General features: G+C 45.4%; 1 protein-coding gene across 1 annotated transcript in view; it reads right to left on the reverse strand.

Moving 5' to 3' along the window:
• Nhsl1 (NHS-like 1) overlaps positions 1-13,486 on the reverse strand; it is a 58,731-nt gene that overhangs the window by 6,595 nt on the left and 38,650 nt on the right. The window contains exons 5-7 of the mRNA XM_013026790.1: positions 9,727-9,858; positions 1,854-5,129; positions 1,183-1,312 (exon numbers count right to left, since the gene is read on the reverse strand). Coding sequence (XP_012882244.1) covers positions 1,183-1,312; positions 1,854-5,129; positions 9,727-9,858 — 3,538 coding nt within the window. The remainder of the gene's footprint in view (positions 1-1,182; positions 1,313-1,853; positions 5,130-9,726; positions 9,859-13,486) is intronic.

Below are 13,486 nucleotides of genomic sequence, written 5' to 3' on the forward strand. Positions count from 1 at the left end.
GATGCACTCTGATTTTCCCCCATTTTTATTTCTAATGAGATCAAAGAAACTGCTAAAACATCAATGGACCCAGTCTTAGATCTGTGGTACTAATGCTAAAACTGAAAGGCATTGAGCACTGGGCAACTTCTTGATGGATATCTCAGCTTGCCAGCTTGCCACAATTTCAATGCTCAGATGTCAAACAAGCGGTTCTAGATAGGGTCTTTACATTTCATGCAACGGTCTTTTCAGTTAAATTCCAGGAATTGGGGAAGAGGGTTAACATGGGCTATTTACAGAGAATCAAATGACTTTATAAGATGCTCTGTTTCAGTGTGTGTGGGGGGGGGGTCAGAGGGGGACGACTATAACTTGGAGAAAAATAAGAACTTGGCGGCATACAGGCATTCATGAGAGTTACCTCAAAACACTGTGGTAAGATAAGCCTAGCAGGAAGCAAAAAGTACAATGTTACTGATTTTTATTGACTGCTGTGCTAGGCTGTTTACAGCCAGACAACTGATGTGATAAACGAAACTTTAGTGCTAAATCATATACATTCTTAAAGGTGCCCAAATAAATAAAACTAACAGTTCAGTTTACTTTGAAAAGTTGATCCTATAATGGTTCTAAAATCAGCTCTTTCTATTGCCAGTAGATGGCACTAGCGGTATACAGTAACAAATTCCAGACTGTTGGCTCTTGCATAAAGAGATGTATTATTCTCTTCTCTTTGAAACACTAAGGAGCCAAAGAGATTGCACTACACAATTACACATTTCTGTACAATGCAAATAATGATTATTATAACGATAAACTAAACAAGAAGGGAGTTCTGAAGAATCAGTCTGTACATCCTAAGTCCTGGAAACCCGCATCCTGGACCTGAGCCCTGGCTGCTCTAGTCCAGCGCTGTCATATGACTGGCACACTGTGCTGCTGGCCAGCAAGAGAGGTATCAACCAGAAGGTATGGCCTTGAGCTTCTGTCCCCAACACCATCACGAAAATCAGTGGTAAAACGTAAAACAGAAACCGGAGCGAGAGGAAATGGAAGGATAAAAGATTCATGGTAATAAAAATAGAGTTAAGAGTTAGTAAATCATGACTAGGTAACAGAAGAAACCCTAATAACATAGAGAAACTGTTTAGGAAGATGATAGAAAACAGAGCAAAGTATGAGGAGGGAGTGCAAGGGTACCTGTGAATCGCTGCAAAAAGGTCTTCCGTGGTCCTGGGTCTGGTGGGGGTCATCACCTCATCACTCCCGGCTTCCTTCCAGTCCCAGGCTTCTGAAGAGGCACTGGCTGAATGGGTTGCTGGCACCCCGGCTACGGGAGGCAAGAAGGCAGGAACACAAGATGCAGTAATCAGAATTTCCGTTCTTTGCCAAGCCCCAAAAGGCGCTGCCTCCCTGGCAAAGGGACGGCCACAGCGGTGGAGTGGGGGGGTGGGGGTCTCGAATGATATTTTGAAAGGCTGGGGAACCACACTAGCCCCCTAGCTGGAGCCCTGCCTTTTCTCTTACACAACTTGCACTGAACTGCTCTTACATTTTGTGAGTACACTGCTTTGCAGGAGAGATTACTCATTGCTATTCTATAGCCAGACTGCCGTAGACCACCCCCACCGCCCTATTTTTTTTTGTTTTTGGATCATGCTGTATGTAAGCTTTCCCCTTAGATATGGATTTTTCCTTTTAAAGCTGAAGATGCAAAGTTGATAGGGAAACACAAGAAGCCCTCCTCATGCTGACTTTTGCACAGAGCCTCCTCTGATCTATCTGGATCCACGTGTGAGCGGCATTCAGCAGTGCTATTTGGCTCAGCAGCAGATGATCAGAGCAGCACGGAGGAGCGAAGCTAGACTCACCTGCGCTGTCCTGTTGAGACAGACAGCTCTCTGCCTCACCCGTGCCATCCTCGCTGCTCTTGGGGGGCTCCTCCTGTGTAGGGGCTGGCGAGGCATCGGGCTGTACCATGGGAGCATTGGCTTCCACTCTGCCAGGGGACACAGCTCCTGCAGCTCCTCCCTCCAGAACCGAGCTGCTCGGGTCAGTAGCATGAGAGCCAGGCTGGAATGCAGGGCTCTCTTTTGCCTCTTTGCTGTGCACAGAGCCCTCCCCTGCCCTGGTGGGGCTGGGTGACCTGCAGAAGGCTTCTCTCCCGTTCTCTGAAGGCTCCGCTGTGAAATTTCTCTGCGGAGGTGGCACCACCAGGAACAGTTTGGGCTTCTTGGAGATGGGAGGTGGCTTTCTGCTGGGTGAAGAGTCTGGGAGTGGGGTAGTTCTGGGGTCTGGTGGAGCCTCTGCCTCCCCGGTGCCAGGCCCAGGGCCCGGAACCCCATAGTTGGCGCTCGGAGGGCTGCCACGCTTGGCTGCACTGTCATGGTCACCCTGACTCGGGCTCTTGGCAGGCGTCGGCAGCAGGTTTGTCACGGAGGCAGGCTGGCTTTCACTCTCCATTTCGTTTATGCTATTTCGGGATTTCAGGAAGGCAGATGGCTTTAAGTGATACTGTGGAACAGTCGGGGTTCCTTGTTCCTGAGCAATTGGTTCAGACAGCAGTGCCGCCTCTGCGCCTGAGTTCTTCCTCACCGGCCTCAACTGCACTGTCTGCAGCACCTCTGTGGTGATCAGGGGCATGGGGGGCCTGGCTGGCTCCTCCTTGCTCACAGGTGGCCTGGGGGTATCCTGGGAGCAATCGAGCTGGCCAGAGGCTTTGTAAGAAGGCCTGGTGTCTCTCATGAAGTTGGGGTCCAGAGGTGGGGCAGGTGGGGGCTCTGAGGAGGGCAGGAATGGGGGAGGTGCTGGCAAGGGGGCCGAGGAACCTGGAAGGGGGCTCCGAGCTGAGGGGGGAGGCGAGTGAGTGGGGGAGCAGAAGGGAGCCAGGGCTTCTGGGGGCGGAGGGGGGAACATGGGAGAGTGAGGCAGAGGAGCGCCCTCGAAGCACTCTGCTGGAGGAGGAGGAAGAGGAAGAGCAGGAGACTTGTGGGCAGGATAAGGAGATGGCAGAGGAGGAAGAGGAGGAGGAGGAGCAAGGGGGGAGGCCACGGCGGCATCCAGCTTCTTCACCGTGCCACTTCCTTCTGTAGAAGTATTAGAGGAGAGAGAAGTGGATGAGGAGGACATGGACACCGAGGAGACCAGAGAGGACTTCCTCTCGGGCACCTTCGGCTTGGCTTTCCCCTTCCCATTGGCTGGCGACATGGACTTCAAGAACACAGGCACGGGGGTGAGTGCGGTGGGGGTATTGGACTGGCTGGAGTACCCACTGGATGGAGACGTGACTCTCTGCGCTTTCTCAGGTGATGTGATCTTTGGTTTGACCGAGCCATCACCAGGCACTTGGGGCATCGTGGCCCTGGGTCCCTCTTGGACGGGGCGCACAGGCCCGTTTCCACTTGGAGCCCCACTGTTGGTGGAGCATCCTCCTGCTGGGTGCCCCAAGTCTTCCTGCATGCTGGTGTAGTCGATATAGTAGCCCCACGGGTCCGTGTACTCCGACTTGACGCTGCTGGTGTCGCTCTGGGACGGAGTGACTCCACACAGGGAGTAGACGTTGGGGGTGGTGGCCGAGGTCATGCTGCTGCTGGCGCTGACTGTGCTCTGGCTCCGAGAGCGAGGCAGCCAGGGCTCCTCAAAGTCACTGCAGGGACTGTGTGAGGGTGAGCCGCTGCCCGCGCCCGGGAGGCTCAGCTGCAGGGAGTGCTGGAGCGTGGCGATCAGGCTCTCGTTGAGCACCTGCCCATTAGACTGGCCGCTCTTCTTGGGAGTCCTGCGGAGAGAGTCTGTTCGGGAGGGTGGCAAGGGAGGCTTCTTTGATTTCTTCAGAGAGATGTTTCTGGAAAGGGATTTATCAAGATAATGTGACCGGTCCCCTTGGCTTTTCTGAGCAGCTCTTCCATCAAACACATTGACCACGCTGTGCCTGGGGTTCCCGAAGCCCTCGCTGCTGTTGCACAGGTGCCCGGGCCTGCGTCCACTGTCGCTAGACAGAGCCCCGCAGTAGCCGTTGTGCTCCTCAGCATACAGGGAGCCAGCATCCTCCTTGATGGACGCTTGGTCCAGACTGCTGCTGCTCATGTTACTTGTGGGAGTAGAGTAGCCAGAGGTGGCCAGATGTGGCTTCAGAGGGGAGGCCCGCCCGTTGCTGGAGGCTGGGTACTCCCAGGGCTCCGAGCCGGCATGCCCGCGGTCCCCTGAGTAACTAGACTCCCTCTTGCCATCCACATCGTGGGGGTGCACTGGGAAGTTCAGGTGGTTGCTGCAGCTGCAGGGCATGGCTTGGGACCCGTTCTCCCGGTTTGCTGGGGCATTTAGAGAGACATCTGAACCGCCGTGGGACAGCAGCGCGGCACTGTGGGAAGGGGAGTCTGAGGCCTGTGGCGGGGTGGAGTGACTCTCATGCCAGCGGTGACCCGAAGGCTGGTGGTCATCTTTCGGAGCACGTCTGGACGTGGGTTTCATCTTCGAGTAGGAGGAGGAAAGGGTCATTCTACCGTCCAGCTGCCCGACGCTCAGAGCAGGATGAATAATGATAACCTCTGAGGATGACGAAAGGGTGGCATTGGGGATGATGCTGGTAGAGTAGGTGGCGTGAGGAGAGACCACACAGGCTGGGCTTGTTACGGCTTCAGTCTCCAAGTGCCTGGCCTCCTGGGATTTGGGCCTCAAAAGTGGTCCACTCCTCAAGCCGTCTCCTAAATGTCCAAAGTTTTCATCTCCTTGTGAGTTTCCCCTCTGGTAGAGAAAAGGACCATCCAGGTCTTCCTCAGGGCCTCCAGCCCCGAACCTTGCCTCCAGGGAATGGGTGCTGGCCCTGACTCCAGAGCGTGGAAGACTATGGAAGCCAGCATCACTGTGGAGGCGAGAAGGGCACACGATCCCTGCAGAGTCACTCAGCACAGACATGTTGCCAGAGGAGCCTGAGAAGTGGCTCATGTGGGCAGCGATGCCCAGCCCCTTGTGTGCCCTGATTCTTCTCATTGAAGGTGGAACAACTTTCACTTCCTCAGTCTGACAGCTGGTGTCCCTAGTTTCCAAGCGCTGCCCGGAGAACCGAGAGCTATCAAGCCTTCCTAATGTGGAGTAGTGGTCTGGGGTGTACAGTGAGTGACCCCCAACATCCTCTTGGCTAGTGCCAGATGCTGGAGATAAAGCAGAAAGAGGCTTGTTATCTGAAATTACAAAAGCACAGGTCATCACCGACACCCTCAGCCCCCTTCTGTCGCGGTTGCGACTTTTAAAAATAAAGCCTTCCTATGTGATTCAGTTTCATTCCTCCTGTACCTAGATGACACTTCCTAAAATAAAAACCCTTATTGTTGAGTATATGTACTTCTCTTCTAAATGTGTACTTCAGGGCCTCCCACAGCTTGCGTGTTGCTATGGAATTCTCAGGTACTCCTTCAAGATGGAGCCACTGTACTGAATGTTCTGTAGAGGGTTTACTTTACAGATAACCAATATTCAGCCGAGTTCCAAAGAACGTTTCCCCCCACCAGGTGATGGCTCAGAGCGTCCATCAGGATGGTCACTACCGTCTTTCCCTCCAAAATGAACGAACATAGTCATAGAACAATAGGCCCACAGAAATACCACTTAAATGCTATTGGCATAAAATGGTGTCGATTGCATTGATTCCTTAAGTCGAAGGAAATCCTAAGAGAAGGAAAATTGATTTACAGACCCATCTGTGTTCCAAATATTTCATTATCCATCTTAAGCTATTATCATCTGTCTGTTGGTGACATTCAAAATTCAACAGCAATCTGTTGTGCTCTGTGGGGGAGGGGGAAGGCAGGAACTGATCCAGGAAACACTCCTCAAATTAGGGTTATTCCTTTCTTGGCATTTTACAACCAAACAGAGAGGAGTATGTTAACAAGGAGAAAAGAAACATAGTGCAAGATAAAGAGAGAAGCAAATAGATGATTAAAAAAACTGTAAGTATAGATGTCAAGCCAACTAGCTAGAAAAGAGCTTAAAAAAAAAATCGTGAAGCCAAGAACTTACATCGTACTATGAAAATAAAACTAATCCTTAGGATACATTTTACAATAGTGTCAAAACCACGGTTCTTTTTTTTTTTTTTTCAGTCAGAAATTTGTATGAAGAATAGTAACCAAGGGGCTGGGAAGGTGGCTCAGTGGTAGAGTGTTTGCCTTGCATTCCTGAGGCCCTGGGTTCGATTCCTCAGCACCACATAAGCAAAAAGAAAAAAAAAAGCCGGAAGTGGCGCTGTTGCTCAAGTGGTAGAGCGCTAGCCTTGAGCTGAAGAGCTGAGGGACAGCGCCCAGGCCCAGAGTTCAGGCCCACGACCGGACCCCCCCAAAAAAAAGAATAGTAACCAAATATAATTATTTACCAACAAAATAATCCTATCTGATTCTAAAAGATGAAACATCAGGGTAGGCTGTTCAGATTCATTTCTAAGTCGGCTGAAATTTTTTTAAAATTCTGTCATCCTCATTTAAATGCCAAGGCAACAAAATGTAAATCATCAGACATGCACTGGAGGTGAACACTGAAGAAAGGGTGTCTGGCTCAAGCTTTGCCGAGCCATGCTGGCTGGGCAATTGTCTGTATTATTAGACACCTGCACAAAAACACTGGTAATGGTAGGACTTCTAAGAATTCCCTCTACCCACAAGATTAACCATCGATGACACACAGCCCCGATTGGATACATTCAACCCCTTTCTCAACATTAGCAAAAGGTATTACTAAAATGTTGGGCTTATATCAGTCTCAAAGATCTTTCCTTCAGGGGCTGGGAAGGTAGCTCAGCGGTAGAATGCATGCCTTGCAAGCATGAGGCCCTGGGTTTGATTCCTCAGCACCACATAAACAGAAAAAGCCAGAAGTGGCACTGTGGCTCCAGTGGTAGAGCGCTAGCCTTGAGCTGAAGAGATGAGGGACAGCACCCAGACCCAGAGTTCAGGCCCCATGTCCAGCCAAAAAAAAAAAAAAAATCTTTCCTTTACTATGCTGATGACAGTCATTTTTATATTTGTGTCTTTAGTAGTAAAGATGATCTATTTCTTCTACCATGTTGTCAGTGAATACACCAGACACACATACATGGCTCTCAGAAAGAGAGGAAGTATGTAAAAGGACAGGATCAGAAATATACATACACACACACACACACACACACACACACACACGTGCATGCGCGCACACACACATACAATTGGGAAACAAATTAGAAGGTAAAAATGTCTGCTGCTTGGTAACGTGGAAGGGAGGTTGGCTTATGTGGGTATATCTGGTTACATCTGCTCAATTTAAGGAATATCTCATTCTATCCAACAATAGACTTTTCAAAACTGTAGTTGTGGACTAGGGGGTGTAACTCAGTGGTAAGGGCATTGCCTGGCATGTGTGAGGCATTGGTATGTGCCCAAACACCACACATGGACACCACAAAACTGCAGTGTTTTTTGCACAAGGTTAGTGACTGGTTTTAAACTGTCACCGCTGAACTGTTTAAGCTGATACCTTGAGGTTTCAGTTTTTGGGGTAATAGTTTTGAGGATAAAATTATCCCTGGCTTTTGAAAACAGAAAGAAGGATTTCTCTACAATCTACAACTGAATATAACTTTCTTTTTTTTTAAAAAAAGGCTAACTAACTAATATATCCATTACAAAAAGGACCACCAAAATCCCATTTCCAAAATGAACCCTCCAGTATTTTGCAGTATTATTAAAAAAAAGTCACAAACTTACTGGACACAGGTAAATGCTATATTGATTAAACAGAGCAAACTAAAAAAGAGACTCTAAACAAATGTAGACACACCACTCAGGTACTATTTCTCTCATTCTGTCCACCTATCCTCCAACTAGCTATCTATTAAACTAGAGTTGTTGTCTGACTGTCTCTAACTGAGACAGTTTCCTCAATGGCCCTCTAACTGTTACCCGGGTGATGTCACTGCAATGTCACAAACGGTCTCATGTCTGGCAACACATGATGTGAGGAAAGCTATTTCCTTCTTCTAGTATTAGTGGGGGTTCCATGTCACATGTGGATGAACAGCGGTTCCAGGTACTTAATTGTCAATATTACAACATTAAAATTACAGAAGATAAGGCTTCCCTAGCTGGAAGATCAAAGAAGCAACTGAGTTGCTGGCTCTGATGGTTCAATAATAAAAGTAACAAAAAGTTCTTAACTTGCAGGTTTAAGGCTTCATATTAATTCGTTAATTGTGTATATTATATTGTGTATCTTTACCTGAGCCAAATATCCTAACACTCTACACAGAGGCAATCAGAATCTACTTCTTTTGGTTGGGAGAAAAGCTACTAAGATAATTTACATTAAGGCATCAACCTTGGAAGGCCTAATTGCCTCTCCTTAAAGTGACACCTTTTAGATTATGGTGCATCTCCTAAAAAGACCAGTTCTAGTATGAATGTTAACTGAGTACTTATGAAAATAGCCCATCAATTACTGACCATATGAGTACAGATTAGTTTCTCAAATGTGTTAGCTGTCACCTTAACAAAGAAAAAAAAGAAGAAGAGAGTTTGAAAGAAAGAGGCACAGCCAAACTTTGAGGAGGAAAAAGTATGCATGTACCATTAAGCTCAAGTTTAATGAAGGGGCCTACAGGGCTCAGGGAAGGATACCAAAGATGGGATTCACAAATTCCCTGATCTTCTGTTTCCTAATACAAGGCATTTAGCAGGGGTGTTGGGCTAAGAACAGACTAGACAGACTCAATAGCTATAAGCTGAAATGAACCCTTGGGGCATCACTATACTAGGGTAAGCTCATCATGACAAAAAGACCAGCAGGAAAGTTCCAAAATTATGACTGATTTCTAGAGTTTATCCTTCAATAGTAAACAAGTAAATTAAAACTTCAGCTGAAAGTAGAAAGTAAGAAATAAGACTATAGGTTGGTGACAGAGGCAAATCTTAAGATTGGTAGGGTCACATCACCCACCTTAACCACAGCAGTGATGTCAGATGTATTCTTAAGACTACAAAGAAGGTTCTATAAGTTCACCATTCCATTTGTGGGATGAGGAAGTAGATACAGAGAGGTAAGGTAACCTGCCCAGGGCCACCCAGAGAATGAGCGGCAAAGTCAGGGTTCAAACTTGAACAGTCTAGCTAAGTTGTCTCTGTGGATATTCCTGCTGGGCCCCACAAAACATAAGCAGAGGAAGTTATTACAGAAGAAGGAGAATCAGCTGAATGAGCACGAAAACAACAGGTAAGTGAACAGTGAGCTACATGACTGTCTCAATTTCTATTAAAAAAAAAAACTGTAGGTTTTTTGTTTTGATCCCAAGTTAAAAAATACTCAATTAAAACAAGCTATGAACTTGTTTCACTGTATGAAGGTATTATCCAACAAACATGACCACTTTCTATTTTATGGACACTTGCTATTAAGTAATTCCAGACAGCTAGGATGAGGTTTCAGTTCATGAAAGCTTAAGGTCAAAGTAAAAAATTAATTGTGGAGATGCCCAATGTTAAAGGTACCCAGAGATGTTGATGGAACCCTTAATTCCTATCACCCCATGTACAGTTTTCACAGGACTTCCTGCTTCCACCTTCTCTTGGAAAACACAGGAGAATCAACTACAGAAGTATAGGATCTGACCTTCATCAGGAAAGAGGCTGGCCATCAGAATGTATGAACTCACAAGCACATGGGGTTAGCTAGCAATGCCGAGTGGCAGAGAGGGCAACAGAATGCAATTCTGATGAGCCATACCTAGCTCCTTCTGTATGTTGTCAGGGATTCCTGTAATAGTCTTTCTCCTTTTGACTTTCTTCGGTCGTCTTACCAGAGTGTCTGTGTAAATTAGAGACCGCCGGAGGCTGGCCTGGCGATCGAAAGTCTCCCCTAATGTAGAGTAAGTAGAACAAGCAAAGCAATGTTATTTTTAAGCAAGCTGACACCATGCACTTTCTTCCAGAAGCTTGTTGTAAAATGAAAAGGAGATATTAATAATGATGTTAGCCAGTCATATGATGATGAACGCTGAAGGGCAAAAAAGGAAGGCCAAGCACATTATCACCAGAAGGCTGATTTCCAATTTCTGAGTGTGTGTCCTTCTGAAGGACGCAACTTGATCTCATTTTCAAATGAGCCGCAAAGGTGCTAATATCATACTAGAAGAGTAATTCCATCTCATTTAAGAAATGAAGTATGGAAATGTCACAGTGAAACCTCTTACTCTGTACAATTAATATGTGCTAATAAAAATGTTTCACTTAGGTCCTCTGGTCACTAAAAACCACTCCTTACAACATGTGGTTATGGTAATCAGATTCTATTCATCAGATCATCATACAGATGAATAAAATATAATGTTGTATGTGATGAAACCAAGAGTTGGAACTTTTACTTTTTCCCTTCTTTTTCTTCTTCAATCAAGGAGGCTGACCATTTGGATCAATTGGAAAATGTTTATGGTATGAGAGATGGCTGTAATGAGATATGTAGAGCCTTATGATGATAAAGTACTTTCACCACGGTGAGACCCAATAGCACTGCTGTAAAAGTTGAACTGCACCTCTCTGATTCATCATCTATTGGGGTGGGGGGGAAGGGGGAACTAGGACTAGAACCCAGAGCCTCCTGGTCACAATGTTGCAGTTGAACCCAGAATGTCACATGCCAAACTGGACACTTTGTATTTCTTCCTTTCTAGATATATGCCATGTTCTAGGTACTGGCAGAGGCTCACACCTGTAATCCTAGCTAGGAGGTGGAGAGCTAAGGATTATGACTTAAAGCCAACCTGGGAAGGAAAATGTGAGAGACTATTATCTTCAACTAATTATTAAAATGTCAGAAGTGGAGCTGTGGGCTCAAGTGGTTGAGTGCAACTTTGGCAGGGGAGGGGGCGGGGAGGAATCAGTGACAGCACCCAGATACTGAGTTCAAGCCCCAGGCCCAGCACCAAACAAACAAACATGGGAAACCATAAGAGAATACAGTTTGAAGCTGGGTGCCAGAAGGCTGAGATTTGAAAATTGAGGTTTGAAGCCAGACTGGGCAGGAAAAATCCAAGAAACTCTTATTTCTAATTAACCATCAAATAGCTGGAAATGGCGCTATGGCTCAAGTGCTAGAGGGCTAGCTTTGAGAACAAAAGCTCAGGGACAGTGTCCACATCCTGAGGAAGGAAGGAAGGAAGGAAGGAAGGAAGGAAGGAAGGAAGGAAGGAAGCAAGGAAGGAAGCAAGGAAGGAAGCAAGGAAGGAAGCAAGGAAGGAAGCAAGGAAGGAAGGAAGGAAGGAAGGAAGGAAGGGAGAGTTTTATAGCAGCATTAGTACTCATTTCAGCTGTTTTAAACTATTTGTCACTTTGACTAAAAGTAGTTTGACATCATGAACTATTTCCTATTATTATTCTACTCAAAAAGAGATTACAAATATATATATATTACAAAAATATATATATACACACGTGTATATATCACATTCTTCTGTTATTCCTGAGCATATGAAAAGTATATAAATTTTCACTCTTGTTTAGCAATACTGACACAAATTTAAAGTAGGTAGGTTGTAGACAATGTAATTATTATGTTAGAAATAAATGGTGAATAATGCCTAATCAAAACGAGATGATCAAATCATACATCATCTACTAAAAAAAAAGGAATAAATGCATGCAAACTTGCAAATTCTTGCAACTTTGTTCTGAATAAGAAAAGCAACCCAGAAACAATGGAGACAAGGGTCTGAAACCCCAGAAGGTCTTACTGCTGGGATGCACAGGTCATTTGTGTGCAACAGCATAAACCATGTGGGGAGAGGCCACAAGCGTGGCCAGTGGTCCACTAGCTTCCCGCAGCAGAAGAAAGGACATGCCTTGTATCAAGAAACTAAGAACAGACCAAACATTAATAGGAAAGTAAGCGCAACTTCAGTTTTACTTCCGAGATAAAAACCAAAGCCACCAAAGCTCTAAAAAGATTAGGAAACAAACGGTAAGAGGATGAATATCCATGATACACCATCAAAGGAACTCTCCATCTTCATCAGCTGCTGTGTTCTACATTTCTTGAGGAAGAGACCATGATTTGTGTACTGTGCCGTCCCCATCTTGTACTCATCTAATGCCTGGCACAAAGTCAATAAATATCTGTTGAATTCCATCACTCTCATTCACTGACAAATGGCATTAGCTAGCCATGTTTACTCTTCAGAAATAAACGTAGGCAGCTCAAACATCAGAACAAAGCCAGCTTGCAGAACTGTTTGGGTATGTTCAGTTTATGTATGTGCATGTAGCTTCCAGGTGAAAGAGCTGTGACCGGCACGGGGTCACCCCCTAATGGCAGATTATGAAACGTATTTATACGTTCCCTTTATTTTAAATAGTTTTCGCTCCCTCAGTGTTTAGAACATACCAGGTCTCCACAGGACTGTAACTAATGGGATTAAATCAATTTTCAGGCCAGTAGTTCATTGTGTTGAAGTTCCTATCTCTAGGCCTGGTGGGCTTCAGTCTGGATTTGAAGTTACAAAATCTGGGCTGGTTAAAGGAGAAGGGCACTCGTGGAGACAGACAATGCTACTTATAAATAAATTAAAACGTTGAGGTCATAATATGCCATGCATCCTATGAAACTAGGAAAACTGAAGGGTTGTGTAGGGAGAGAAGGGGGAGGATGATGAAAGGGGTAACACTGATCAAGATGCACTGTACTTGGAAACTGACAGGCTGAGTAAGCAATACCTTTGGTACAAGTAATTAAAGATAATTAAAATATAATTTTTAATGCCATCTGGTTTTTTTCACACTTAAGTAAAATAAATGTGAAAAAAGGTTTTGGAATTGAGAACAACTGATGTACTTATTTATTAAATTTCCATTTAAAATGTATTTTAAGAGCCTATGAAAATCTTCAAAACTATCATATACACATACATACACATATATGTATGTGATATGTGTGTTGTGTGTGTTGTATGTGTATGTTTGTGTGTGTGTGTGTGTGCGTGTGCGTGTGTATCTGGGGGAGGGGCAATACTGGGATTACTCAGGGCTTTAGTCTTCCCAGGCAGGTATTCTACCACTTGAGCCACATTTCTAGCCCTTCTTGCTTTAGTTGTTTCTGTGATAGGGTCTCATATTTTTTTCCCAGGCTGGCCTACACCACAATCTTCCTATTTATGCTTCCTGCATAAGCTAGTATAACAGTCACATTGTGCCACCAAGTCCTGCTACAGGTCCAAGGGGGAATTGGCTAACTTTCTTCCCCTCTCCACCTCTCAAGCAGCTGGAATTATAGGTGCTGCAATTCCCTATAAGAAGCTACATTTTTATCTCAAAACATCTTCTACAACTTTAGAAATATACCACTTAAAAAAGCAGGAAGCTGTATAGCCTACATTAATCCATTCATCAAAAAAAACCATTTTAGATTTCTTGATCTTCATTCAGATTAAGAAAAGCTATGAAATAGGAATATATATGTTTATGTGAATACACAGATCCAGAAAACCCATCAGTAA

Source organism: Dipodomys ordii, unplaced genomic scaffold (assembly GCF_000151885.1).
Source record: "Dipodomys ordii isolate 6190 unplaced genomic scaffold, Dord_2.0 Scaffold97, whole genome shotgun sequence".
Lineage (NCBI taxonomy): Eukaryota > Metazoa > Chordata > Mammalia > Rodentia > Heteromyidae > Dipodomys > Dipodomys ordii.